The following is a 27,495-nucleotide window of genomic DNA, read 5'->3' as shown; positions in this document are numbered from 1 at the left end:
TGAAGTTTGCTAAACGCACAGTGATCCTGCTGACAGCTCCCACGTGAAAGCACGCGTCCTTGCCACATGTAGTATCAGATCTTACTGACAGAAATTAACTCTGATTATAAAGTCAGTGCTTACTATTTTCCCAACACATCAGCAATCTCTGGTCAAAGCCCAGAGTAAGGACAAGAACACTCCTAAAGGGCGAACAAGATAAGAAAAGTGGTTAAAATGAGGGATTTTGGAGTAGGAAGGAACATGATAACAAAATGATCAAGCACTGTTTCCTAGTGTAAATGTCCTAGTGTAAAAAGGAAAGCAGATGCAGAAATCAGCTGCAGAACTGAAAGAACAGTAGAAAAGGACAAGAGGATCAGTTAAAGGGAAGAAAATAACCCAACAAAATGTGGTCGACAAAGATTAAATATGTTTCCTGAGGTCCATGAAAGGTTTGGACCATGCTGATGGAAAACTATTACACTGTACTAAGTAGCACACTCAGTGAGGTGACCCAGCAAGCACTCTGCTTTCTGTGGAGTGGCTGCAGAGAGGTGTTCTGTGTCTGAGGAGTTAATGAGGAATTGGTGCTAAGCCACAGCTTTGCCAGTTGCTGCTCCCAAAGCTTTCTTGTATTGTAAATTGGTTCTTTACCTCCGTGATATTTATGGTCTGCTGAGCTTAGGATACGGACTGTTTGCTAAGGCTGCGGAGCACAACCTCACACCCCAATGCCACAGTCTGAGGCTCATGGGAGCCTCTTGGCAAGAGGGACCCTGTACAACTGGTGACAGCAGGGAAGCCCCAAAGCTGGAGGTGCAGCATCCCTACAAATGGGATGAAAAGTCTCCTCCACAGAGAAATAGGACAGAGCAACGAGCTCCCATCTATTTTCTTGTGTGTTTCCTGGGGTGGCAACGGGGACAGAGCAACGCCATCCAGTCATCATCCAATTACATTGCTGTCAAACACTTCTCATTAGAGGGGTATGACACGGAATGATGTGACTCCTTCAGCACAAGGATATTCCCAGAACAGGAGCTGACCTGTCCGCACACATGCCGCTCTGCACTGCAGGAGCACTTGCCTAAAGCTACAGCAGTGACTTCGCTAACCAGCAACAGAGAGCATCCCCGCCACCCTCCAGCTCGCAGCAACCCTGCCCCAGAGACACTTCGCTCCCCGCATCGCCAGTGCTGCGCTGGCCGCGCAGGGGCCGGGGGGGTGGGTGGGAAGGGCGAGGGGCTGCGGGGGGGGAGCAGCGGGGCCGGGCCGGGGACACCCCGCCCCGCCGGGGCGGAACCAGCCGCCAGCCCCGCGCCCGGGCCGGTAAAAGCGGGGCGGCGGGGCCGGGGAGCAGCGAGCGACCAGCCGGGGCTGCGCTGCGGAGCAGGTGAGCGGGGCCGGCCGGGCTGCGGGGATACCGGCCGGCACGCGGGGATACCGGCCGGCACCGGCATCGGAGCATCGCATCACCTCACCTCCGCTCGCTGTTCCGCAGGTTGCACCAGTTGCCGGGATCGCTGCACCAACGAGCAAAACGTCGACCAAAATGGCAGCCGAGGTGAGGGTGAACTTTGCTTCACTGGAGGGGTAGTCTCGGGGGTGCTCTGGCGGACGCGAGCTCGGGCAACTTATGAAACATAAGTCCCTGCCGTTTCCTCCGGGGTCTTCCCTCTGCCTGGGAGAGAACAATAACAGACGGGGTTCATTCCTGCCAACTTGCGTTTAGGCAGGAGGTACCTTACAGCAGCTTGTGCAAACCCTTCCCTGTGCCGAAGCCGCCCAGTAGGTGCGATGCGACTAGTCGGCTTAGCGAGTCACGCTTTCTGCCTTCCGAACGGCCCCCGCAGCCCTGGCCTCTGCTCTGGGTTGCAGACACGCGCCCATCAGCTGTCGGACTGCACCCGCTGCTTCTCTAACCAGAGTCCTGTGGCTAGCTACGGTTGATCTTTCAGTTTGATTTCCTGATTGCAAATGTACCTGTTGCAATGTTTCTGCTGACCCACCTCTTACTTTGCTGGAGACTGGTAATACTGAAGGTACACCTAGATACGCCCGTTCCCCATCAAAGTGCTTAGCCTCTGGTACTGGCCTTTAATTTAGCATCCCCTGTGCCGTGCTCCTGCGGGCACCATGTGCACGCTGAGGGCCTCTAACACACTGCTTTTTCAATTCTGATTCCCCCTCTGCCTTCCCCCAGATCTCTGACAAAGCTGCCTGAAAGATATTAAAGAAGGTGAGCCTACACCCTCACCTCTGTAGGCTCTCTCCCGCTGTCCTCTCAGGCGTGGTGTCTCGGCAGGGATCGCCAGAGGTGTGGAGACAGTCGCTAGGGAAAGAGTTTCTAAGGCTACCCAACAGCGCTTTGCCTGACCGACAAAGCCCTGGCACCGATAAGCTGCTGTGCCACAACCGTCCCGCCAGCTTCTTGCTGTCCATGGTAGTCACAGTGCACGGCATGGGAAGAGACTGACAGGGATGTGGAAAAAAATAAGTAGATTCGTAACTATTTTCCACTCTGTGGTGGCAACTTAGTTAGGCCCTCCCTTTAAACGTCCTCCCATTTCTTTTTTGCGCCTGCTAGCGCTGGAGAGTTGCTTTTCAAATCTTGGATAAGTTGTAGGGTCGCTCCACGAGTAAAATTCCTACCCATTTCAGCACAAGTTTGCCGGAGTTAGGGCTTCAGGGGGCGTCCTGCTTGGGCAAGCAAAAAGCTGACCGAGCGGCATACATGGCTCTCAGCTAGTGAATCCACTCAGTTCTGAATCACTGCAGAAAAAGAGCTTACATGCACCCTGCTGCGATGCAGAGCTGGGATTGCGTACCTGCCTTTGGTCACCCAGTGAAGTAGTTACGTAGATGACACATTCCAGCGAGCGAGGTTGCTACACGAATCTCGGTTTGGGTGGAAAAACAACTTTTGTTCCTATGTGTTTTAAAACTTTCTTTTGTTGATGTATTTTTCTGAACATTCCTGATGCCGAAAGGTTCCCAGACCTCCCTTTCTGGAGTCTGCACCTTAACCAGTTCTATGCTAATCTTATGCCAAGGCTTGAAAGCACACCGTGGGCTCTGGAGATGCTTCAAATGGTAACTTCAAACACTTCACAGAGAGGCTTGTGCTGGCCTAGAGCTCTTTGGAAATCAGAGAAAAATCTCTGTATTAGCTCAACCGCTTAAAAAAGACCTACGTAATACCAGCTCTCGCTATATTCCCTACCGACCACTTTACTTCTTGCCCCCCTTCAAAGGGCGACCAAAGGGTTGTTGACCTGCAGCTGCCTCAAAAGAGAAATCCATGCTGGTCTTGCAGCTCATGCCTGACAGTCACGCAAGGACTCCCTGCAGAGGTGGAGAACCTCGGAGGGATCCCGAGCCAGACCTGACGCCTCGAGGGTGACGTGCTAGTGACAGTGACACGTTCTCCACCTCTTCAGCTCGTTGCCAAAGGTCGTGAAGTCCAGGGGCCTTTCTGGTCAGTGCTACCACATCAAAAGGACATAGCTGACCATGGCCTTTGTATTGGATAAACAGATCACTGGATGGTACATGCATAGAAGTTATTAGGACTCTTTAATTTGCTTCTTCCTCTCTCTCAGGGGGATAAACTTTGGGGAGGAAGATTCAGTGGAACCATGGATCCGATCATGGAGATTTTCAACGCTTCCATTACCTATGATCAGAGGCTGTATGAATTTGACATCCAGGGGAGCATGGCTTATGCCAAAGCCTTGGAGAAGGCTGGGATCCTAACTAAAACCGATCTGGAGAAGATCCTGAGTGGCCTGGAAAAGGTATTTATTTCCTTCACAAACTGTCACGCATGCGGAAGGAATGGCTTCTTACCTGACAGGCTCTGTAGTAGCCTCCCTGATTTGCTCTCCTAAAAAGCGTCTTTAAATGCCCTCATGTCCTATTCCTTAGGGTTAGTCACGCCATGAAGTGTTCTGAGAAAGGGAGTGCTGTCCTAAATCATTGGCATGACAGCCCCCATGTGTATGGCATTTGGGACACTGGAGGCATCTGGGCAGGGGATCGATGCTCAAACTGCATCCCGCTAATGGCACCAAAGGCCAACAGCAGGATGCAAACCAGCAGACAAGCCCCAGTGATTGCCTGAAGCCCTGATGTGCACATAGTCAGTGCTCATTATGGCAGCCCTGGTGCCTCGGCAAGGTGTGCTCAGTGTGACCCTGCCCACCCACCCTCTTTGGACTGGACAGTCACGAGGAATTGTTTCAGGGTGAGTTAGGAATATTCTTTTTCTGCTGGCACTCGGGATCCTTTTGAGTCTGGCTGCCTGGGTTAGTAGGAGGCAATGCATAGCATTGTATAGGGGTGAAGAGAAGTCAGCAGCTAAGCGCTTTTTTAAATATCCATTGTTGCTGCTCACCCACCATGGACAATGGTGAGTCTATACAATGTTTGTATAGGAAGATCTTTGTGGACAATGCTAAAGCAATCACTGACATTTCAGCTCACTTTTTCATTGCATTGCTTAAATCCTCCTATAGCCGTAACACTGCTGGGTCATCGTGGGCAGGGAGATGAATCCCACCAAGTGCAGTACAGAGTATCAGGAAAGGCAAGCAGCCAGCCTCGGCCTGAAAGAACAGTAATGCCAGAGCTCGCAGAGGCTTAACACTTTGATTTCCATTGGGATGGCAGAAGTTGGTATTTGCTGGGGACACTTGGAGCCCCCACGCGCAGCAGGGTAACAGTAGTGGCTGACTGGTGTTTCTGCTGACGTTTGTAGATCTCTGAGGAATGGTCTAAAGGAACCTTTGTGGTGAAGAAAAGCGATGAGGATATCCACACTGCCAACGAACGCAGACTAAAGGTTTGGGTCCTCTAACCTCTTCTTCCCATCCCTCTGTAGCTAGATCCGCTTGACGTTAAGTGCGCGCGCCTTGGTCCCACAGTGAAATTCCTCCGGACCTTGTGGCACAATCGAGTGTCTCCAAGACCCCTTTTGTGGAAGGGGCGCTGCACAAACATAGATAGAACCCAAACTTGCCCTTCCCCAGGAGGGATCCCATGGGTACTCACAGGATCCCAGAGCTGAGTCCCTTCCAGGCAGGGTGGAGGTCTACTCATGTGGACTCTCCTCCTCAGACTACCGAGATGCTGACAGAAATCCTCTTCTTGTCCTCAGGAGCTGATTGGAGACATAGCTGGGAAACTGCACACTGGAAGAAGCAGGAATGATCAGGTACGTAGAGAACTGTTGGCTTTTTTCTCCTTCTGTATTCCTCCCCCTACCTCAGTTCCTTCATCAAATGTCTTTACATCATCGTGCCCTGACCCTCTCCGGCATGTAATCCCTAGGGCTTTAAACTAGTGACACGGCAGTGGCTCATCCGCGCAGGGGAATGGGCCCTGCAGAGTCCCTGCTCTGGGTGTGCCTGCTCAAGCAGGGAGGCTGGACAAGATGATCTCCAGAGGTCCCTTCCAACGCCCAGCATTCTGGGATTCTGTCATTGCTTCCTGGTGGTATAAGGCCACAGACTTCCAATGACATCCCTTTGAAGGCCTACAGAAACGGTGACTTTACTGGCTGGGTGCCATCTGTCCTTTCAGGATCAGTCCTTCTACTGATGACTGACTTGTGTCAGTTGGGGATTTTCTGATCCAAAGTTGACAATACCCAAAAGTCCGCTGAAAAGAAAGGGCTTTGATCCTGTCCATGGAAAGCAAGATACAGTGGCTTTCCCCGATCAGTGAGCAGGGACACATGTGGCGGGAGGAAAATGCCCCTTCCCATCCCGTAGAACAAGGAGGGGATAACTCTACCAGGGCTTTCTGCTAAACACTATTTGGTCCCTAAGTATGTCACATTCTGCTTTGTCTGACTGTGGCTGGTCTTGTCCAGGTTGTGACTGACTTGAAGCTCTTCATGAAGAATTCCCTCTCTGTCATCTCCACTCACCTCCTGCAGCTCGTTAAGGCCCTGGTGGAACGTGCGGCTGCGTAAGTCCTTTTCCATATCCACGGCCTTGGCCTTGCAGGGGCCGGAGTCTTCTAGGCTTGCTCTTGGACTGACACCAGTCCGGGCAGCAGCAGGGTCCTCTGCGGAGGAAGTTACAGACAGGCAGTGTGTGACAGCACAGGGAGACAACAGACCCTCTTTGTCCGCAGCTCACATCACAGAGACCTTCCTCTTCCCTCCCAGGGTACCCTGGCAAAGGGATTGAGGTGGCAGATCCACACAAGACTCTGGAAGGCACCAAATCCATCTGAAGGAGTCAGGAACTCTAACACAGTTCAAGTTGCTGTGTATGAGAAAAGCTCAGCTGTGTTAGCGCCCTGTCTAACTCTCCTCCTCACACCCCACACTCCAAACCAGTGGTGAACGGGGAATCTTTGCCTGCCACAGAGGGATTGCTGTACCAGGCAATTCTCCAGAGGGGCCGAGGGCACACACACCACTCTGGAAGATCGGGAGATCTGCGCCCAGTGCGCTTAGGTAGCAGGTGACAGGGAGAGGAAGACATAGGTCCAATTCAGCATGACACAGGCTCAAGAAGTTCTCTTTGTGACCTTGCTAGAAAGCCCTGGAGTGCACCTGCCACTGCCCTCTATCCTGAGAGCTGCTGCTCACCTCTTTCTCTCCTTTCACATGCAGAGAAATGGATATTATCTTCCCTGGCTACACCCACCTGCAGAAAGCTCAGCCCATCAGATGGAGCCAGTTCTTGCTCAGGTAAGCACCTTTCACACTTGGCTGGAGGAAGCCTTCTCCACCCTTGGGGCCCTGCTCAGCTGCAGCCTAGAAGTGCACCGTCCTCCCAGGGGGCAGCCCGGGCTGGTGACAAACCAGAGGTAGCCTTGCAACCGGGAACAGGAGCTCCCTGTGTCCCTGCGTGGCTCTGACCAACCGGGGCCACAAGCGCTGAGCGGGCAGTAGAGGCTGACTCCCCGTACGCTCCGTCCTTTGGCCACAGCTACCTCTTGGCCCTTGTGGCATTTTCTGACTTCAGGTGCTTCATCTGTCACGATGTTTTTTCCTAGCCATGCTTTTGCACTGATGCGTGATTCTGAGCGCCTGGGAGAGGTGAAGAGGAGGATCAACGTCTTGCCTTTGGGAAGGTAAAGTTTACTTTCTGTGTAAGTTCACTTTGCTCTGCAAAAATGGCTGAGAGGCAGATCTCTATACCCCCTGAACCCCTGTGGCGTGTGCGCCACACGCGCTGCAGAGCTGCTAGGGCACAAGCCTTGCTTCTCTCACCAAAGAGAAGACCGTTCCAAAGGGAAGACACTTGCCACAGAGGTACTGTTCTTCTCCCTTCTTGAAATGAAGAACTACCAGGCTTTCATCAAGCAAACCTTCCTCTTTGGAAGAGAGCTTCTGGTCTAGTTCAGGGTCTGCTGAGCCTCAGGCCACACTGTGTGACACGAGACTGAACTGGGGGAGGGAAGCCTTCGGAGGGGTGTCACCACTGCCTGCTAGAGCTAGGTTTTGGTTGAAGTGTGCAGGGTATCACGCATGACTTGTGTTTCTTTCTTCCCTGGCAGCGGTGCTCTGGCTGGCAACCCACTGGGAATCGATAGAGAGCTTCTGCGTAGTGGTAGGTGTCTCCCCATGACTGAGAGGCACAGGTCTACTCATAATGTCTGGGACTTGGGGAAGCACCGATCCATTGTCTTGATGTGATCTGGGATGCGTTGCAGCACCTTAACACAGGGGTGGAGGGTAATAAATCCAAAAAGTGAATATGATCTGATGCTCAGTGACACAGGTGGGAGGCAGCTCCTCGCGACTCAATAAGCCAGAAGGCTCTTTACTGCTATGGGGCAGCAGATGCCTGCAGGGTGGGAGCATAACCAGATCCACCTCTGCTGCACACTGGCTGCCTGGGGCTAATAACAAAAGCTCGCTCCGCGTGTTTGTGTTCCTGGGGCGCCTTAAGGGCTCCCAGTCACCTGCATGCTGGGGCATCCTGCTGCATTCAAGCTCCAGTCCTGCCAAGCCTGACCTCCTCTGCCCATCACCTTCCTTACAGAGCTGGACTTTGCTTCCATCACCTTCAACAGCATGGATGCCGTCAGCGAGAGAGACTTTGTGGGTAAGCACAACTCGATCGCTTCTTCCCACCGCAGTTCTAGAAGTAGGCTTCTGAGGCCTCCCCAGCTCACCTCCCTTACTAAGGGACCTGAAATCCCTCACTAGGAAGTAATTACGCAAAAAATCTGTTTGCTCGTTTTTAAACCCCACTCAGGGCTCCCTGGGTTGTCAGGCAAACCAACACCTCTTTCACCTCCCAATTTCCTGCCTTCTCTGCAGTGGAATTCCTCTCTATGGCCACCCTGATGATGATCCACCTTAGCAAGATGGCCGAAGATCTCATCATCTACAGTACCAGCGAGTTTGGCTTCCTAACCTTCTCTGATGCTTACAGGTAGGTCCGTGGACTCTGGGCAGAAAGCCCCTCTCCCTCAGTCCCTCCTCCTCAGCTATCCTCACCTGGGAGAATGAGGCAGGGGTTGGGGTCACCCTGCTGCACACGGCTGACACAGCATTAAAAGGCTGGCAGAAAGGCAGCCTTAGGGTGAACATTCCTCAGCAATGACCGCTTATTTCTGATTCTGGGAACTCAACCGAGCCTGCCTTCAGCAGACACTCCTCCCCAGCAACTGCCGGCAGAGGGAACTTCCTCCTCTGCTGGGAATGCCTGCCAAAGCCCTTCCCTGACTAGCCGGGTTTGCAGTCCTAACAGACTTCCTGTCTCGCCGGGTGGCACAGCCACAGCCCTCCCTCTCTGAGGCCACAGCAACACTTGGGCTGGCCTGCTCATACCAGCTATGGAACGGCTTGGGGGGAAGCCTCCTTTTTGCTGCCCCTTTGAGAGGCAGGACTCTGTGGTAGCCCCAGACAAGACCGCAAAACCAAAAGCTCTGCTTTAGGATACGTGAGAAACCCGGTTAGTTCACCGCTTTCCGACACCCTACAAAGGTGTCCAGGGAAGGGGCACCTACTCATCACCTTTGGAGGGCTGGGCCAGTACGTTGCATGACCTGTGACTGCATGGACTGGGGTCTTGCTCACCGTTACGCTCTACGCACTTTTCTTTCAGCACTGGCAGCAGCCTCATGCCTCAGAAGAAGAACCCCGATAGTATGGAGCTGATCCGCAGCAAAGCTGGACGAGTGTTTGGACGGGTGAGCCTGCTACAGAAGGCAGCAGGATGGAGAAGCTGCTCATACTAGGGCTGAAGAATGTTCCTCCTTCTTGCCTCTGTGAAAAGAAATGTGCCCGGTCTAGGCTCTGAGCCTCTGCTGGGACAAAGTCCTTCTCTTCCTAGAACTAACGCCCTCCCCTGTTTCTCTCTGCAGCTCTCTGCTATGCTCATGGTTCTCAAAGGACTTCCAAGCACCTACAACAAGGATCTGCAGGTAAAACAGATGTTAGTTTCCACACCACCTCTCTGAGCAGACACAGCTGGCTTCTACTCTTGAGCAGTCTTGCCACTCCATTTCCCTGCACAGATTTTGATTGTGTGCAGGATGCTGAGAAAGGGGCTGAGGCACAGCACGCTGCAGCGGACACCCTGGCCTCTAGCCAGAGCCTCTGGGATGATGTGCCTGTTCTGCTGGCTGGGCTGCTCAGACCATTGGGCTTTTGGGCTGCATCGGGTTGACTTACAGCAATTTCCATCCCTGTTCTAATGCAGGAGGACAAGGAGGCTGTCTTTGATGTTGTGGACACCCTGAATGCTGTGCTCCAGGTTGCCACTGGAGTGATTTCTACCCTCCAGGTAAGGCCTCAGCCTCTTGCTATTGAGTGTGGCTGGGCAGCACAGTCTTTGAGTAACGCAGGTCAGGGAGCTCTAGGCTGGTCCTAAGATGAAGGCTCTTCAGAGGCTCACCCACAGTCCTCATGGTGGCTCCATGATGGCTCAGGGGGTCGGAGGGCCCTTTTGGAGCCAGGTCCCTTCCAGATGAAGTCCCCTCGCTGTGACCGCTAACGTGTCCCCCAAGGAGGAGCTGATGATAATGTCTCCTTTGACTGTCCCTCTGCAGATCCACAAGGAGAACATGGAGAAGGCTCTGAGCCCTGAGATGCTGTCCACTGATCTGGCTCTCTACTTGGTTCGTAAAGGAGTAAGTATCGGGGAGGCTTGCAGCTCTGGTTTCTTTGGATGCAGAATACTGCTCAGCGAGGGCCTGAGATGAGGCCTTCTGTTCTGTCCCCAGGTGATGATGAGTCTGGGTCAACAAACACAAAAGCTAGAAACCCATTCTTTACATGTATCCCAAGTAGTGGAACTGCTGCCAGGTGGACTTGGTAGTAATTTGCAGGTGGAGTTTTACCTCCTAATGCCTCCCCTCCTCACACCCCAGAAAACCTGGATTCGCATGGCCTTACCCTAAGTGAAAACAAGCAACCCAAACAAGACAGCACATCCATTTTTCTTCCTTTGAGGCTGCACCCCACTTGCCTGGTCACTGACTGCAGCCTCTGCTTCTCACTGCAGATGCCATTCAGGCAAGCCCACAATGCCTCTGGGAAGGCCGTCCGCCTCGCTGAGTCTAAAGGCGTCACCCTCAACAATCTCAGCCAGGATGACCTCAAGACCATCAGGTTTGTATCACTGCTATTTTGCCCGGACTCCACTCAACAGGCAGCTATCAGCCTCCCTTCTTAGGGTGCCGTTCCCCAAAACTCCTGGGCCAGACAGCTCCCCAGAATCCTCCTGCCCTCAATATCAATGCTGCTGCTGGGCCTGAAATAACTGAAGGGGGACAACATCACTACCACTCAGCTCCAGCAGAGCATGGGCAGCAGCTAAGGGGAGGGACTGGGAGAAACTCATGCCCTGACCTGGAGCCACCAGCCCTCCAGCAGAGTCCGGCTCCAGACTCCCTCGCTCTCCCCTTGGAGCCGACTGCTCTGCACAAGGAGCTCCTGCCAGGAACTAGAAGCGCAGAAGCAGGGCTGCAGGAGGCCTTTCCCCTTGGAAAAGGCTCCATCTCCTCTCCCTCGCCCTCTCTGCAGGCAGTGAGCATGTAAAGCCAGCAAAGGGCACCCAGCGCCCTCCACTGACACCTCTTCTCTTTGCCTCCCCAGCCCCCTGTTTGGCAGCGATGTCTCCCAGGTCTTCAACATGGTGAACAGCGTGGAGCAGTACACAGCCATGGGTGGTACCGCCAAGAGCAGTGTGACTGCCCAGATTGAGCAGCTGAGGGAGCTGATGAAGAGGCATAAGGAATAAGCTTAGAGTGTGGGGAGATATCCCATGGATGCAGCATTGTGCCTATCGTGCTAATCTGGAGTTAATAAATGCTTGGGTGTATGTAGTTCACTGAAACTCCTGTCTTGCGTCTTTCTTCTAAGGGACAAGAGCGAGCGGGGCTTCCTCAGCCCTCGGCAGGCTTGGGGAAATGGTCACTGGTGTGTGACCCCGGCAGAGGAGCTGGGTTACGGGGTGTCAAGTTCTAGGGGGCTGGTAGGTAGAAGGCAGCCCGAGTGTCAGTGCGTGCGCTGAGGGAGGCTTGTGTGCCTCCACAAAGAGAGATGCTTGGTACAACATCTGCAGCACATGCCACATCTCCAGCTATCAGCGCCCTCCTCCTAGGGTTAAGTTTCCCTGCCCGCCTTCTGGCAGGAGAAGAAATCTCCTCACCACCTGACAGTGGAACCTGCATAGCCTTAGGCAGGACTTGCCCAGCAGGTCAACCCACAGGTCATTCCAGCCCATCACAAAACCACCTTTGGCTCCAGTTTACACCAAGGCACAGGGTTGCATGGTCCTAGGTCCAGCTCTTCCCTCAGCCTGACACGTGCCCTCATTCGCTCCAGCCTAGCAGGGGCAGAGGGCCTAAAAGACTCCCTGGCATTACAGGGCTGTTGCCTCTTGCGAAAATCATTTACCGTCTCCCCTCCTGTCCTTACAGGGGTGGAGTCAGAACAAAGACCAAAGAAAAGTCTTACTTGAGGAATGAAAGGCCAGGAAGTTCCTCAGTCCCCTGCTGCTTACTGCCGTGTGCTCTGGTTTACTACATTTGCCTCGCCTTCCAGCTAAACTGGCTGTGGCAGGGAAGTCATTATGTATGCTTAATTCAGGTGGAGGGGTGACACCAACAGGTTCAGAAGAAAGGATTCTCTCCTCCTCCCTGGCTCACAGTTCTTTTCCTTCCTCGCGTGAACTTTCTCCCTGTTTCTATCTTCTCGTTCCTCATCAGTACCTTCACAGGACTCAGCCAAACAGACTTTGGCTTGTTCCCAGCAGCCGCTGTTCAGTGTCTTGGGGGTCAGTGCTGAGTAATGTGGGGCCCTGCTGACTGAAAACAGAAGGGGGGTTCAGCAGATTATCACATCTCAAGCTCTCACTGAATAAAGTTCACAGTCACTGCTACACACCATTTGACCTGCCACCTTTCCGGCAGCCTCACCTGTCACCAAGCCTTTCACTGACCTCCAATAAACTGAGCTCTTGCTGCTGGAATCGGATCGGATGCAGCGTGACTGACAGCTGCATGTTGCACATGGAAGTACACGCTCTCATCCAGGAAACCAACACAGGCTACTAATAAATGCGCTGTGAAATTACAATCAAGCCGATGGCATTGCCTTCCTCCCTTACCCGGCGACACTTTTCTCCGTCCTGCTTTATTCCTGGCAGAGTTCTGAGGGTCCCGGTTTAAATAGCAAACGCCACCGTGCTGCAAAATGAGCCCAGGCGTGGTTTCCTAATGCAGAGCTCCCCCTCCCGCCGGTCCCCAGGGTGCCGCCCGGCCATCGGCGCTCGCTGCCGGTTCCAGTAACTTCTTGCCCTCTCGTTCAACGGCGGCCTCCGGGAAGGAACAAAAGCAAGCAAATAGATAACTAAATAAAGGAACCCCGCGGAAACCCGGCGATGCCGGACGCAGCCCAACGCCCCCGGGTGCGCTTGCACCACGCTGCCGGCAGCGCCCGCCGCCCCCCGCGGCTGCCCCCGGCCCGGCGGGGCTCTGCAGCGGCCCCTCCCGGCCCGGCGTGCCGGCTGTGGCGGGCGGGACCTGCCGCCGCCGCCGCGCCCCGCCGCCGCCCGGGCACTGCCCACAACCAAGATGGCGGCGGGAGCCTCAGGCGGCGGGGTGGGCCGCGGCGCGGCGGGGGGCTGCCGCCTGCTCCTGCTGCTGGCGCTGGGGCGCACCTCGAAAAACGTGCTTAGTTTTGGGCCCCTCGGGACAAGAAGGGCCTGGAGGGGCTGGAGCGTGTCCAGAGAAGGGCAGCGGGGCTGGGGCAGGGTCTGGAGCACAAGTGTGCTGGGGGGCGGCTGAGGGGGCTGGGGGGGTTTAGCCTGGAGAAGGGGGGGCTGAGGGGAGCCCTTCTCGCTCTCTGCAGCTGCCTGAGAGGGGCTGGAGTGAGGGGGGGGCTGGTCTCTGCTCCCAGGTCACCAGTGACAGGTGAGAGGAAACAGCCTCAAGCTGCGACAGGGGAGGTTTAGGCTGGGTATTGGGAAAATGTCTTTACTGAAAGGTTATCAAGCACTGAAACAGGCTGCCCAGGGAAGTGGTGGAGTCACCATCCCTGGAGGTATTTAAAAGATGGGTAGATTTGGTGCTTGGGGACATGGTTCAGTGGTGGACTTGGTAGTGTTAGGTTAACAGCTGGACTCGATCTTAAGCATCTTTCCCAATCTAAATGGTTCTGTGATTCTGAGCAGCACAAGGCTGGACCCAGCAGCGCCAGAGCAGGCTACACAATGTGCTGAGGGAGACTTGTGGGTGTGCGCAAAGAGGGATACCTCTTTGCATCTGCAACACATGCCACGTCTCCAGCTGTCACTGCCCTCCTAGGATTATGTTTCCCTGCCTGCCTTCTGGCACGGGGGAGTAAGCGGCCAAAAGAGGTCTCCTTATTACCTGCGTAGCCTTATGCAAGACTTGGCCAGCAGGTCAACCCACAGGTCATTCCAGCCCATCACAAAACCACCTCTGGCTCTGGTTTATACCAAAGCACAGGGGTTGCATTGTCCCATGTCAAGCTTTTTCCTCTGTGTGACCCAGGCCAAGCTATTTGGGACAGAACGCTTGAAAAGAGACTGGCATGGCTGGCTGCCTCTTACAAAGCTTACACTATCTTCCTTATGTCCTTACGAAAATATAATCAGAACAAAGACAAGGAAAAGCCTTACTTGGGGAATGAGAATGCAGCAACATTATGTCTTTCACAGCGTGAAAATATTTGATTAAACAAACACTTGAAACATTATTCCCCACTATTGCTCTGCACTGACTGCTGGATGGAATATGCCTACTGCTTGATTCCAAAGGTACAGAAAGAACAGTTGTCTACAGGGAAGGTGGGGCAGTTTTTATTAAACACTAAACAAGCTTGAACCTAGCACCCACAGCACAGCAGTGCTAGTGTTGTCATGGAAATCTCTTTTCTGTCACAGCATTTTAAAGCTAGCGTTTTGCTCAGCACCCTGCCCTCCATGCTGATACAGCAACATGTTATTGACTCAGTACTGCAAGACTGTAACCCACGTAGGTAATGGCAGTAATGCAAGCATTGCCTCACCACGTTTAGGTTAAGGGCTGTAGCACAGACAGTACTAACTGCCATGAGCTAAATCTCCTGCAGTTAACAAAGTACCCCAAGAGACACAAGGTGTTTTCATCCTACCTTTGTAGCACTTGTGCTTTAAACGTGTGGGAGAACCAGCAACAGAACTTCCCTTTCTTCCACACTTCCCCCCAACCTGTCTCCCCTTATTCTGGCACGAAACCCGATCTATTCTCCTGGCATTTAAAAACCAGCATGTTTCAATCACCACTCTATAAACCTCTGTTGTGTTTGCTCTCATACTTCCTGCTGTGTTTCTGTTTTGGCACTTGTGTCTCGCTCTCCCGATTAGTTAGCTGTGGCCAGAAAATCACTTATGCACACTTAGCTGATAGGGAAAAGGAGCAAGCAAGGGAGGGGACACCAGTACCCAACACCAACAGAGTCAGGAGAAGGGTTATGTCCTCATCTCCACCTCGCAGTTTTTTTTTCCCCCCCCTCCCATAAGCTTTCTTGATCTGTGCCACTCCCTTCTTTTTCCCTATTTGTATCTTCTAGCTCCTGCCCAGTACCTTCAGAAGCCTCAGCTGAACAGATTTTCTCTCGTTCCCAGCAGCAAATGTCCAGCATTGTTCCTCATGGCCAGTGCCAAGTAACACAGGACCCTGCCAAACTGAAAGCAAAAGGGAGGTCTTAGCAGATTATTCATCTTGGTTTCCTATTTAAATGAGTAGTTCATAATCACTGATACTTCCCACCCTTTTCTTAAAATTGTGAAATAATTTAGATAGGGAGGGACCTGTGGGGGTCTCTGAAGCTCCACAGACATTACAGGAGTGTGTGGTCCACAGTATCTTCAGACTTTAACTGTCACCCTACTATGACTGATTGTGCCTTGGGTTTTTAAAGCCCTGTTCCTAAAAATCCTAAAGATCTGTATAGACAGAAGGATCAGTGGCTTGGACACTACTCTGGACTTAGTCTTAAATACCTGCTCCATTACAGACCACAGGAAGGGACTTAAGCCAAGAATTCATGCAGGCTGATCACGAGCTACTAAAACTCTCAGCGTACGGCTACGTAACTCTGATCTGACACCCAGGCAGATAACAAACCTTTAGAAGGGTTCTTGAAACATTACAAAAAGTAGTTAACTCTTTACTGAATCCCCCGAAGGAAAAGATCTCTAACCTGCTTTTACACTCTGGAAAAATCCTGCTGAATATTTTGTCTCCTAAACAAACTGCTGTGCCTGGTCTTTTTATCCCCTAGCTCTCTATTGAAGAAGCTGAGCTAGTAACACTTCTCTGCCACCACAATGGAGTTGTGAGAACAGATGCACTGCATGACTGCAACGTCCCCTGCAGGCACCATGGATGAATTTGAGACAGCAATATCCAAATGTGTCCATCTGGACTGGACTCCTCTTTGCCAGGGGCAACACAAACTGAATTAATTGTGATTCTTCAACCATTTCTATTCCATACCTTAGAGGGAGATGCACATACAGGTAAGTGAGAAAAAATACAAAGAGGTCTGGAACTAATGGAACAGAAACTGGAGCTTTCACTGTTATATTTAACTGTGTAACTGTTTAAGTACAGGTAATATTTAGAAATCAAAGCTGTCATGTATCACACGTACATAGGGTTAATGATGTGAAAACACAAATAGCAAAACAGATACAGGGGAACTCTGAAAGTGCCTCAGAGCTCCCATTTTCCTCTTTCTAGCCCTGCGGGTCACAAATGGTGTCTGACAGAGAGGTGCCAGGACCAGCAGGGTGCCCTCTAACCCCTCCTAGCTGCAGTGCCTTGGACACCCTTCCCCTTCCCTTTGTCACTTTGGGCAATTTCTGTAGAGTTTCTTCAGACAGAAAGAGGTACAATCTTTGCATGGGTTGTGCATGTTCCACATAGCCATGTGAGCCTGTATCCCAAACACCATGAGGTAAAGCCTCCTCCTGTATATCATTCATTCTGGACGTAAGTCTAGTCCTTAATATTTTGCCAAATCCTCAAGCAACCTCCTGTCAAAGCCCAGAACCAGGACAAGGACATTCATAAAAGAGGAACATGTCAAGAGCAGCATTCAAATGGAGGGACTTTAGAAGAGGAAGGAATCTGGCAACAAAGTGATTCAAAGAACTTTCTCAACGTAGACAGCATGACACTGTGCATCTTCAAGCCCGGAACTCTGAAAGGGACCAGGGTCATTACCCCAGAAAACTGATCATAAGGGGAAACGTATGAGAAGCAGTGAATGAATATTTGGCAATGAATCCAGATAGAGAGTTTGAGCCGTGTTCTGGACGGATACTGAAGGCAGCACGCTGGAAACCCAGCTGCAAAAGGTAGCTGCTCATTCAGGCTCGGTAGCCAGGCGCAGCCTGATGCTAGCCGCACCACTCTGCCTGTGTCCTCTCTGCTACAGAAAGCAGCACGCTCTAAAATGCAATCCCACTGTCCCAAGACTTCATCTTCAACTTAGAGAGGGGATGAACTGTAGACAGAGAAGAACATAGGAACGACAGCTGGACTAGGACCTTTCCTACCTGAAATATCCTACAGTCCTGTGGCAACAGGGCTGGTTAAAGGACAGAAAAAGCCAAAAAGGGAAAAGAAAGCTGCACTTCCCGCACGGGCCTCTGACAGTGCACAGAGAGAAAAATACGCCGCAGCAGCACACTCCCTCAAGCAAAGCAGAAACGCCCCAGTGCCGCGGGGCGGTGCGGGGGGGGAGCAGCGGGGCCGGGCCGGGGACACCCCGCCCCGCCGGGGCGGAACCAGCCGCCAGCCCCGCGCCCGGGCCGGTAAAAGCGGGGCGGCGGGGCCGGGGAGCAGCGAGCGACCAGCCGGGGCTGCGCTGCGGAGCAGGTGAGCGGGGCCGGCCGGGCTGCGGGGATACCGGCCGGGCTGCGGGGATACCGGCCGGCACCGGCATCGGAGCATCGCATCACCTCACCTCCGCTCGCTGTTCCGCAGGTTGCACCAGTTGCCGGGATCGCTGCACCAACGAGCAAAACGTCGACCAAAATGGCAGCCGAGGTGAGGGTGAACTTTGCTTCACTGGAGGGGTAGTCTCGGGGGTGCTCTGGCGGACGCGAGCTCGGGCAACTTATGAAACATAAGTCCCTGCCGTTTCCTCCGGGGTCTTCCCTCTGCCTGGGAGAGAACAATAACAGACGGGGTTCATTCCTGCCAACTTGCGTTTAGGCAGGAGGTACCTTACAGCAGCTTGTGCAAACCCTTCCCTGTGCCGAAGCCGCCCAGTAGGTGCGATGCGACTAGTCGGCTTAGCGAGTCACGCTTTCTGCCTTCCGAACGGCCCCCGCAGCCCTGGCCTCTGCTCTGGGTTGCAGACACGCGCCCATCAGCTGTCGGACTGCACCCGCTGCTTCTCTAACCAGAGTCCTGTGGCTAGCTACGGTTGATCTTTCAGTTTGATTTCCTGATTGCAAATGTACCTGTTGCAATGTTTCTGCTGACCCACCTCTTACTTTGCTGGAGACTGGTAATACTGAAGGTACACCTAGATACGCCCGTTCCCCATCAAAGTGCTTAGCCTCTGGTACTGGCCTTTAATTTAGCATCCCCTGTGCCGTGCTCCTGCGGGCACCATGTGCACGCTGAGGGCCTCTAACACACTGCTTTTTCAATTCTGATTCCCCCTCTGCCTTCCCCCAGATCTCTGACAAAGCTGCCTGAAAGATATTAAAGAAGGTGAGCCTACACCCTCACCTCTGTAGGCTCTCTCCCGCTGTCCTCTCAGGCGTGGTGTCTCGGCAGGGATCGCCAGAGGTGTGGAGACAGTCGCTAGGGAAAGAGTTTCTAAGGCTACCCAACAGCGCTTTGCCTGACCGACAAAGCCCTGGCACCGATAAGCTGCTGTGCCACAACCGTCCCGCCAGCTTCTTGCTGTCCATGGTAGTCACAGTGCACGGCATGGGAAGAGACTGACAGGGATGTGGAAAAAAATAAGTAGATTCGTAACTATTTTCCACTCTGTGGTGGCAACTTAGTTAGGCCCTCCCTTTAAACGTCCTCCCATTTCTTTTTTGCGCCTGCTAGCGCTGGAGAGTTGCTTTTCAAATCTTGGATAAGTTGTAGGGTCGCTCCACGAGTAAAATTCCTACCCATTTCAGCACAAGTTTGCCGGAGTTAGGGCTTCAGGGGGCGTCCTGCTTGGGCAAGCAAAAAGCTGACCGAGCGGCATACATGGCTCTCAGCTAGTGAATCCACTCAGTTCTGAATCACTGCAGAAAAAGAGCTTACATGCACCCTGCTGCGATGCAGAGCTGGGATTGCGTACCTGCCTTTGGTCACCCAGTGAAGTAGTTACGTAGATGACACATTCCAGCGAGCGAGGTTGCTACACGAATCTCGGTTTGGGTGGAAAAACAACTTTTGTTCCTATGTGTTTTAAAACTTTCTTTTGTTGATGTATTTTTCTGAACATTCCTGATGCCGAAAGGTTCCCAGACCTCCCTTTCTGGAGTCTGCACCTTAACCAGTTCTATGCTAATCTTATGCCAAGGCTTGAAAGCACACCGTGGGCTCTGGAGATGCTTCAAATGGTAACTTCAAACACTTCACAGAGAGGCTTGTGCTGGCCTAGAGCTCTTTGGAAATCAGAGAAAAATCTCTGTATTAGCTCAACCGCTTAAAGACCTACATAATACCAGCTCTCGCTATATTCCCTACCGACCACTTTACTTCTTGCCCCCCTTCAAAGGGCGACCAAAGGGTTGTTGACCTGCAGCTGCCTCAAAAGAGAAATCCATGCTGGTCTTGCAGCTCATGCCTGACAGTCACGCAAGGACTCCCTGCAGAGGTGGAGAACCTCGGAGGGATCCCGAGCCAGACCTGACGCCTCGAGGGTGACGTGCTAGTGACAGTGACACATTCTCCACCTCTTCAGCTCGTTGCCAAAGGTCGTGAAGTCCAGGGGCCTTTCTGGTCAGTGCTACCACATCAAGAGGACATAGCTGACCATGGCCTTTGTATTGGATAAACAGATCACTGGATGGTACATGCATAGAAGTTATTAGGACTCTTTAATTTGCTTCTTCCTCTCTCTCAGGGGAATAAACTTTGGGGAGGAAGATTCACTGGAACCACGGATCCGATCATGGAGAGTCTCAACGCTTCCATTACCTATGATCAGAGGCTGTATGAATTTGACATCCAGGGGAGCATGGCTTATGCCAAAGCCTTGGAGAAGGCTGGGATCCTAACTAAAACCGATCTGGAGAAGATCCTGAGTGGCCTGGAAAAGGTATTTATTTCCTTCACAAACTGTCACGCATGCGGAAGGAATGGCTTCTTACCTGACAGGCTCTGTAGTAGCCTCCCTGATTTGCTCTCCTAAAAAGCGTCTTTAAATGCCCTCATGTCCTATTCCTTAGGGTTAGTCACGCCATGAAGTGTTCTGAGAAAGGGAGTGCTGTCCTAAATCATTGGCATGACAGCCCCCATGTGTATGGCATTTGGGACACTGGAGGCATCTGGGCAGGGGATCGATGCTCAAATTGCATCCCGCTAATGGCACCAAAGGCCAACAGCAGGATGCAAACCAGCAGACAAGCCCCAGTGATTGCCTGAAGCCCTGATGTGCACATAGTCAGTGCTCATTATGGCAGCCCTGGTGCCTCGGCAAGGTGTGCTCAGTGTGACCCTGCCCACCCACCCTCTTTGGACTGGACAGTCACGAGGAATTGTTTCAGGGTGAGTTAGGAATATTCTTTTTCTGCTGGCACTCGGGATCCTTTTGAGTCTGGCTGCCTGGGTTAGTAGGAGGCAATGCATAGCATTGTATAGGGGTGAAGAGAAGTCAGCAGCTAAGCGCTTTTTTAAATATCCATTGTTGCTGCTCACCCACCATGGACAATGGTGAGGCTATACAATGTTTGTATAGGAAGATCTTTGTGGACAATGCTAAAGCAATCACTGACATTTCAGCTCACTTTTTCATTGCATTGCTTAAATCCTCCTATAGCCGTAACACTGCTGGGTCATCGTGGGCAGGGAGATGAATCCCACCAAGTGCAGTACAGAGTATCAGGAAAGGCAAGCAGCCAGCCTCGGCCTGAAAGAACAGTAATGCCAGAGCTCGCAGAGGCTTAACACTTTGATTTCCATTGGGATGGCAGAAGTTGGTATTTGCTGGGGACACTTGGAGCCCCCACGCGCAGCAGGGTAACAGTAGTGGCTGACTGGTGTTTCTGCTGACGTTTGTAGATCTCTGAGGAATGGTCTAAAGGAACCTTTGTGGTGAAGAAAAGCGATGAGGATATCCACACTGCCAACGAACGCAGACTAAAGGTTTGGGTCCTCTAACCTCTTCTTCCCATCCCTCTGTAGCTAGATCCGCTTGACGTTAAGTGCGCGCGCCTTGGTCCCACAGTGAAATTCCTCCGGACCTTGTGGCACAATCGAGTGTCTCCAAGACCCCTTTTGTGGAAGGGGCGCTGCACAAACATAGATAGAACCCAAACTTGCCCTTCCCCAGGAGGGATCCCATGGGTACTCACAGGATCCCAGAGCTGAGTCCCTTCCAGGCAGGGTGGAGGTCTACTCATGTGGACTCTCCTCCTCAGACTACCGAGATGCTGACAGAAATCCTCTTCTTGTCCTCAGGAGCTGATTGGAGACATAGCTGGGAAACTGCACACTGGAAGAAGCAGGAATGATCAGGTACGTAGAGAACTGTTGGCTTTTTTCTCCTTCTGTATTCCTCCCCCTACCTCAGTTCCTTCATCAAATGTCTTTACATCATCGTGCCCTGACCCTCTCCGGCATGTAATCCCTAGGGCTTTAAACTAGTGACACGGCAGTGGCTCATCCGCGCAGGGGAATGGGCCCTGCAGAGTCCCTGCTCTGGGTGTGCCTGCTCAAGCAGGGAGGCTGGACAAGATGATCTCCAGAGGTCCCTTCCAACGCCCAGCATTCTGGGATTCTGTCATTGCTTCCTGGTGGTATAAGGCCACAGACTTCCAATGACATCCCTTTGAAGGCCTACAGAAACGGTGACTTTACTGGCTGGGTGCCATCTGTCCTTTCAGGATCAGTCCTTCTACTGATGACTGACTTGTGTCAGTTGGGGATTTTCTGATCCAAAGTTGACAATACCCAAAAGTCCGCTGAAAAGAAAGGGCTTTGATCCTGTCCATGGAAAGCAAGATACAGTGGCTTTCCCCGATCAGTGAGCAGGGACACATGTGGCGGGAGGAAAATGCCCCTTCCCATCCCGTAGAACAAGGAGGGGATAACTCTACCAGGGCTTTCTGCTAAACACTATTTGGTCCCTAAGTATGTCACATTCTGCTTTGTCTGACTGTGGCTGGTCTTGTCCAGGTTGTGACTGACTTGAAGCTCTTCATGAAGAATTCCCTCTCTGTCATCTCCACTCACCTCCTGCAGCTCGTTAAGGCCCTGGTGGAACGTGCGGCTGCGTAAGTCCTTTTCCATATCCACGGCCTTGGCCTTGCAGGGGCCGGAGTCTTCTAGGCTTGCTCTTGGACTGACACCAGTCCGGGCAGCAGCAGGGTCCTCTGCGGAGGAAGTTACAGACAGGCAGTGTGTGACAGCACAGGGAGACAACAGACCCTCTTTGTCCGCAGCTCACATCACAGAGACCTTCCTCTTCCCTCCCAGGGTACCCTGGCAAAGGGATTGAGGTGGCAGATCCACACAAGACTCTGGAAGGCACCAAATCCATCTGAAGGAGTCAGGAACTCTAACACAGTTCAAGTTGCTATGTATGAGAAAAGCTCAGCTGTGTTAGCGCCCTGTCTAACTCTCCTCCTCACACCCCACACTCCAAACCAGTGGTGGACGGGGAATCTTTGCCTGCCACAGAGGGATTGCTGTACCAGGCAATTCTCCAGAGGGGCCGAGGGCACACACACCACTCTGGAAGATCGAGAGATCTGTGCCCAGTGCGCTTAGGTAGCAGGTGACAGGGAGAGGAAGACATAGGTCCAATTCAGCATGACACAGGCTCAAGAAGTTCTCTTTGTGACCTTGCTAGAAAGCCCTGGAGTGCACCTGCCACTGCCCTCTATCCTGAGAGCTGCTGCTCACCTCTTTCTCTCCTTTCACATGCAGAGAAATGGATATTATCTTCCCTGGCTACACCCACCTGCAGAAAGCTCAGCCCATCAGATGGAGCCAGTTCTTGCTCAGGTAAGCACCTTTCACACTTGGCTGGAGGAAGCCTTCTCCACCCTTGGGGCCCTGCTCAGCTGCAGCCTAGAAGTGCACCGTCCTCCCAGGGGGCAGCCCGGGCTGGTGACAAACCAGAGGTAGCCTTGCAACCGGGAACAGGAGCTCCCTGTGTCCCTGCGTGGCTCTGACCAACCGGGGCCACAAGCGCTGAGCGGGCAGTAGAGGCTGACTCCCCGTACGCTCCGTCCTTTGGCCACAGCTACCTCTTGGCCCTTGTGGCATTTTCTGACTTCAGGTGCTTCATCTGTCACGATGTTTTTTCCTAGCCATGCTTTTGCACTGATGCGTGATTCTGAGCGCCTGGGAGAGGTGAAGAGGAGGATCAACGTCTTGCCTTTGGGAAGGTAAAGTTTACTTTCTGTGTAAGTTCACTTTGCTCTGCAAAAATGGCTGAGAGGCAGATCTCTATACCCCCTGAACCCCTGTGGCGTGTGCGCCACACGCGCTGCAGAGCTGCTAGGGCACAAGCCTTGCTTCTCTCACCAAAGAGAAGACCGTTCCAAAGGGAAGACACTTGCCACAGAGGTACTGTTCTTCTCCCTTCTTGAAATGAAGAACTACCAGGCTTTCATCAAGCAAACCTTCCTCTTTGGAAGAGAGCTTCTGGTCTAGTTCAGGGTCTGCTGAGCCTCAGGCCACACTGTGTGACACGAGACTGAACTGGGGGAGGGAAGCCTTCGGAGGGGTGTCACCACTGCCTGCTAGAGCTAGGTTTTGGTTGAAGTGTGCAGGGTATCACGCATGACTTGTGTTTCTTTCTTCCCTGGCAGCGGTGCTCTGGCTGGCAACCCACTGGGAATCGATAGAGAGCTTCTGCGTAGTGGTAGGTGTCTCCCCATGACTGAGAGGCACAGGTCTACTCATAATGTCTGGGACTTGGGGAAGCACCGATCCATTGTCTTGATGTGATCTGGGATGCGTTGCAGCACCTTAACACAGGGGTGGAGGGTAATAAATCCAAAAAGTGAATATGATCTGATGCTCAGTGACACAGGTGGGAGGCAGCTCCTCGCGACTCAATAAGCCAGAAGGCTCTTTACTGCTATGGGGCAGCAGATGCCTGCAGGGTGGGAGCATAACCAGATCCACCTCTGCTGCACACTGGCTGCCTGGGGCTAATAACAAAAGCTCGCTCCGCGTGTTTGTGTTCCTGGGGCGCCTTAAGGGCTCCCAGTCACCTGCATGCTGGGGCATCCTGCTGCATTCAAGCTCCAGTCCTGCCAAGCCTGACCTCCTCTGCCCATCACCTTCCTTACAGAGCTGGACTTTGCTTCCATCACCTTCAACAGCATGGATGCCGTCAGCGAGAGAGACTTTGTGGGTAAGCACAACTCGATCGCTTCTTCCCACCGCAGTTCTAGAAGTAGGCTTCTGAGGCCTCCCCAGCTCACCTCCCTTACTAAGGGACCTGAAATCCCTCACTAGGAAGTAATTACGCAAAAAATCTGTTTGCTCGTTTTTAAACCCCACTCAGGGCTCCCTGGGTTGTCAGGCAAACCAACACCTCTTTCACCTCCCAATTTCCTGCCTTCTCTGCAGTGGAATTCCTCTCTATGGCCACCCTGATGATGATCCACCTTAGCAAGATGGCCGAAGATCTCATCATCTACAGTACCAGCGAGTTTGGCTTCCTAACCTTCTCTGATGCTTACAGGTAGGTCCGTGGACTCTGGGCAGAAAGCCCCTCTCCCTCAGTCCCTCCTCCTCAGCTATCCTCACCTGGGAGAATGAGGCAGGGGTTGGGGTCACCCTGCTGCACACGGCTGACACAGCATTAAAAGGCTGGCAGAAAGGCAGCCTTAGGGTGAACATTCCTCAGCAATGACCGCTTATTTCTGATTCTGGGAACTCAACCGAGCCTGCCTTCAGCAGACACTCCTCCCCAGCAACTGCCGGCAGAGGGAACTTCCTCCTCTGCTGGGAATGCCTGCCAAAGCCCTTCCCTGACTAGCCGGGTTTGCAGTCCTAACAGACTTCCTGTCTCGCCGGGTGGCACAGCCACAGCCCTCCCTCTCTGAGGCCACAGCAACACTTGGGCTGGCCTGCTCATACCAGCTATGGAACGGCTTGGGGGGAAGCCTCCTTTTTGCTGCCCCTTTGAGAGGCAGGACTCTGTGGTAGCCCCAGACAAGACCGCAAAACCAAAAGCTCTGCTTTAGGATACGTGAGAAACCCGGTTAGTTCACCGCTTTCCGACACCCTACAAAGGTGTCCAGGGAAGGGGCACCTACTCATCACCTTTGGAGGGCTGGGCCAGTACGTTGCATGACCTGTGACTGCATGGACTGGGGTCTTGCTCACCGTTACGCTCTACGCACTTTTCTTTCAGCACTGGCAGCAGCCTCATGCCTCAGAAGAAGAACCCCGATAGTATGGAGCTGATCCGCAGCAAAGCTGGACGAGTGTTTGGACGGGTGAGCCTGCTACAGAAGGCAGCAGGATGGAGAAGCTGCTCATACTAGGGCTGAAGAATGTTCCTCCTTCTTGCCTCTGTGAAAAGAAATGTGCCCGGTCTAGGCTCTGAGCCTCTGCTGGGACAAAGTCCTTCTCTTCCTAGAACTAACGCCCTCCCCTGTTTCTCTCTGCAGCTCTCTGCTATGCTCATGGTTCTCAAAGGACTTCCAAGCACCTACAACAAGGATCTGCAGGTAAAACAGATGTTAGTTTCCACACCACCTCTCTGAGCAGACACAGCTGGCTTCTACTCTTGAGCAGTCTTGCCACTCCATTTCCCTGCACAGATTTTGATTGTGTGCAGGATGCTGAGAAAGGGGCTGAGGCACAGCACGCTGCAGCGGACACCCTGGCCTCTAGCCAGAGCCTCTGGGATGATGTGCCTGTTCTGCTGGCTGGGCTGCTCAGACCATTGGGCTTTTGGGCTGCATCGGGTTGACTTACAGCAATTTCCATCCCTGTTCTAATGCAGGAGGACAAGGAGGCTGTCTTTGATGTTGTGGACACCCTGAATGCTGTGCTCCAGGTTGCCACTGGAGTGATTTCTACCCTCCAGGTAAGGCCTCAGCCTCTTGCTATTGAGTGTGGCTGGGCAGCACAGTCTTTGAGTAACGCAGGTCAGGGAGCTCTAGGCTGGTCCTAAGATGAAGGCTCTTCAGAGGCTCACCCACAGTCCTCATGGTGGCTCCATGATGGCTCAGGGGGTCGGAGGGCCCTTTTGGAGCCAGGTCCCTTCCAGATGAAGTCCCCTCGCTGTGACCGCTAACGTGTCCCCCAAGGAGGAGCTGATGATAATGTCTCCTTTGACTGTCCCTCTGCAGATCCACAAGGAGAACATGGAGAAGGCTCTGAGCCCTGAGATGCTGTCCACTGATCTGGCTCTCTACTTGGTTCGTAAAGGAGTAAGTATCGGGGAGGCTTGCAGCTCTGGTTTCTTTGGATGCAGAATACTGCTCAGCGAGGGCCTGAGATGAGGCCTTCTGTTCTGTCCCCAGGTGATGATGAGTCTGGGTCAACAAACACAAAAGCTAGAAACCCATTCTTTACATGTATCCCAAGTAGTGGAACTGCTGCCAGGTGGACTTGGTAGTAATTTGCAGGTGGAGTTTTACCTCCTAATGCCTCCCCTCCTCACACCCCAGAAAACCTGGATTCGCATGGCCTTACCCTAAGTGAAAACAAGCAACCCAAACAAGACAGCACATCCATTTTTCTTCCTTTGAGGCTGCACCCCACTTGCCTGGTCACTGACTGCAGCCTCTGCTTCTCACTGCAGATGCCATTCAGGCAAGCCCACAATGCCTCTGGGAAGGCCGTCCGCCTCGCTGAGTCTAAAGGCGTCACCCTCAACAATCTCAGCCAGGATGACCTCAAGACCATCAGGTTTGTATCACTGCTATTTTGCCCGGACTCCACTCAACAGGCAGCTATCAGCCTCCCTTCTTAGGGTGCCGTTCCCCAAAACTCCTGGGCCAGACAGCTCCCCAGAATCCTCCTGCCCTCAATATCAATGCTGCTGCTGGGCCTGAAATAACTGAAGGGGGACAACATCACTACCACTCAGCTCCAGCAGAGCATGGGCAGCAGCTAAGGGGAGGGACTGGGAGAAACTCATGCCCTGACCTGGAGCCACCAGCCCTCCAGCAGAGTCCGGCTCCAGACTCCCTCGCTCTCCCCTTGGAGCCGACTGCTCTGCACAAGGAGCTCCTGCCAGGAACTAGAAGCGCAGAAGCAGGGCTGCAGGAGGCCTTTCCCCTTGGAAAAGGCTCCATCTCCTCTCCCTCGCCCTCTCTGCAGGCAGTGAGCATGTAAAGCCAGCAAAGGGCACCCAGCGCCCTCCACTGACACCTCTTCTCTTTGCCTCCCCAGCCCCCTGTTTGGCAGCGATGTCTCCCAGGTCTTCAACATGGTGAACAGCGTGGAGCAGTACACAGCCATGGGTGGTACCGCCAAGAGCAGTGTGACTGCCCAGATTGAGCAGCTGAGGGAGCTGATGAAGAGGCATAAGGAATAAGCTTAGAGTGTGGGGAGATATCCCATGGATGCAGCATTGTGCCTATCGTGCTAATCTGGAGTTAATAAATGCTTGGGTGTATGTAGTTCACTGAAACTCCTGTCTTGCGTCTTTCTTCTAAGGGACAAGAGCGAGCGGGGCTTCCTCAGCCCTCGGCAGGCTTGGGGAAATGGTCACTGGTGTGTGACCCCGGCAGAGGAGCTGGGTTACGGGGTGTCAAGTTCTAGGGGGCTGGTAGGTAGAAGGCAGCCCGAGTGTCAGTGCGTGCGCTGAGGGAGGCTTGTGTGCCTCCACAAAGAGAGATGCTTGGTACAACATCT

At 53.0% G+C, this 27,495-nt stretch overlaps 3 protein-coding genes and 1 long non-coding RNA gene across 5 annotated transcripts in view; 2 read left to right on the top strand and 2 right to left on the bottom strand.

Moving 5' to 3' along the window:
* Positions 1-1,553, bottom strand: part of CRCP (CGRP receptor component) — a 38,531-nt gene extending 36,978 nt beyond the window's left edge. For both annotated transcript variants that reach the window (XM_064468272.1, XM_064468274.1), the window contains exon 1: positions 1,464-1,553. The gene's annotated coding sequence lies outside the window, so the exon portion shown is untranslated. The remainder of the gene's footprint in view (positions 1-1,463) is intronic.
* On the top strand, positions 1,355-11,294 carry LOC135316146 (argininosuccinate lyase-like). Its single transcript, XM_064468266.1, has 17 exons — positions 1,355-1,375; positions 1,484-1,546; positions 3,585-3,779; positions 4,742-4,825; positions 5,141-5,197; positions 5,858-5,955; positions 6,611-6,688; positions 6,997-7,074; positions 7,501-7,553; positions 7,989-8,051; positions 8,270-8,384; positions 9,060-9,144; positions 9,319-9,378; positions 9,657-9,740; positions 10,006-10,086; positions 10,461-10,567; positions 11,054-11,294. The coding sequence occupies exons 2-17, from the start codon at positions 1,535-1,537 to the stop codon at positions 11,196-11,198; spliced, it is 1,395 nt and encodes a 464-aa protein (XP_064324336.1). The 5' UTR covers positions 1,355-1,375; positions 1,484-1,534; the 3' UTR covers positions 11,199-11,294.
* The window catches only part of LOC135316147 (uncharacterized), a 20,810-nt gene continuing 1,583 nt past the window's right edge, over positions 8,269-27,495 (bottom strand). The window contains exons 2-7 of the long non-coding RNA XR_010375584.1: positions 21,012-22,031; positions 17,444-17,643; positions 15,052-15,152; positions 12,570-12,777; positions 11,918-12,267; positions 8,269-9,220 (exon numbers count right to left, since the gene is read on the bottom strand). This is a non-coding gene — a long non-coding RNA (uncharacterized LOC135316147). The remainder of the gene's footprint in view (positions 9,221-11,917; positions 12,268-12,569; positions 12,778-15,051; positions 15,153-17,443; positions 17,644-21,011; positions 22,032-27,495) is intronic.
* LOC104039638 (argininosuccinate lyase) lies at positions 17,464-27,271 on the top strand. The gene is made up of 16 exons (XM_064468265.1): positions 17,464-17,526; positions 19,562-19,756; positions 20,719-20,802; positions 21,118-21,174; positions 21,835-21,932; positions 22,588-22,665; positions 22,974-23,051; positions 23,478-23,530; positions 23,966-24,028; positions 24,247-24,361; positions 25,037-25,121; positions 25,296-25,355; positions 25,634-25,717; positions 25,983-26,063; positions 26,438-26,544; positions 27,031-27,271. Exons 1-16 carry the CDS (start codon positions 17,515-17,517, stop codon positions 27,173-27,175), a joined length of 1,395 nt encoding a protein of 464 aa, XP_064324335.1. The 5' UTR covers positions 17,464-17,514; the 3' UTR covers positions 27,176-27,271.

This window comes from Phalacrocorax carbo, chromosome 17 (assembly GCF_963921805.1).
Source record: "Phalacrocorax carbo chromosome 17, bPhaCar2.1, whole genome shotgun sequence".
NCBI classification, from domain to species: Eukaryota; Metazoa; Chordata; class Aves; order Suliformes; family Phalacrocoracidae; genus Phalacrocorax; species Phalacrocorax carbo.
This window is presented reverse-complemented; position numbering and strand designations above follow the sequence as displayed.

Bases quoted from the DNA above. Each gene is read 5' to 3' on its own strand.
- LOC104039638 (XM_064468265.1), top strand. The intron at 19,757-20,718 runs GTATTTATTTCC...TGACGTTTGTAG, and splicing joins TCCTGAGTGGCCTGGAAAAG to ATCTCTGAGGAATGGTCTAA. The intron at 25,122-25,295 runs GTGAGCCTGCTA...TTCTCTCTGCAG, and splicing joins CTGGACGAGTGTTTGGACGG to CTCTCTGCTATGCTCATGGT.
- LOC135316146 (XM_064468266.1), top strand. The intron at 3,780-4,741 runs GTATTTATTTCC...TGACGTTTGTAG, and splicing joins TCCTGAGTGGCCTGGAAAAG to ATCTCTGAGGAATGGTCTAA. The intron at 8,385-9,059 runs GTAGGTCCGTGG...CTTTTCTTTCAG, and splicing joins ACCTTCTCTGATGCTTACAG to CACTGGCAGCAGCCTCATGC.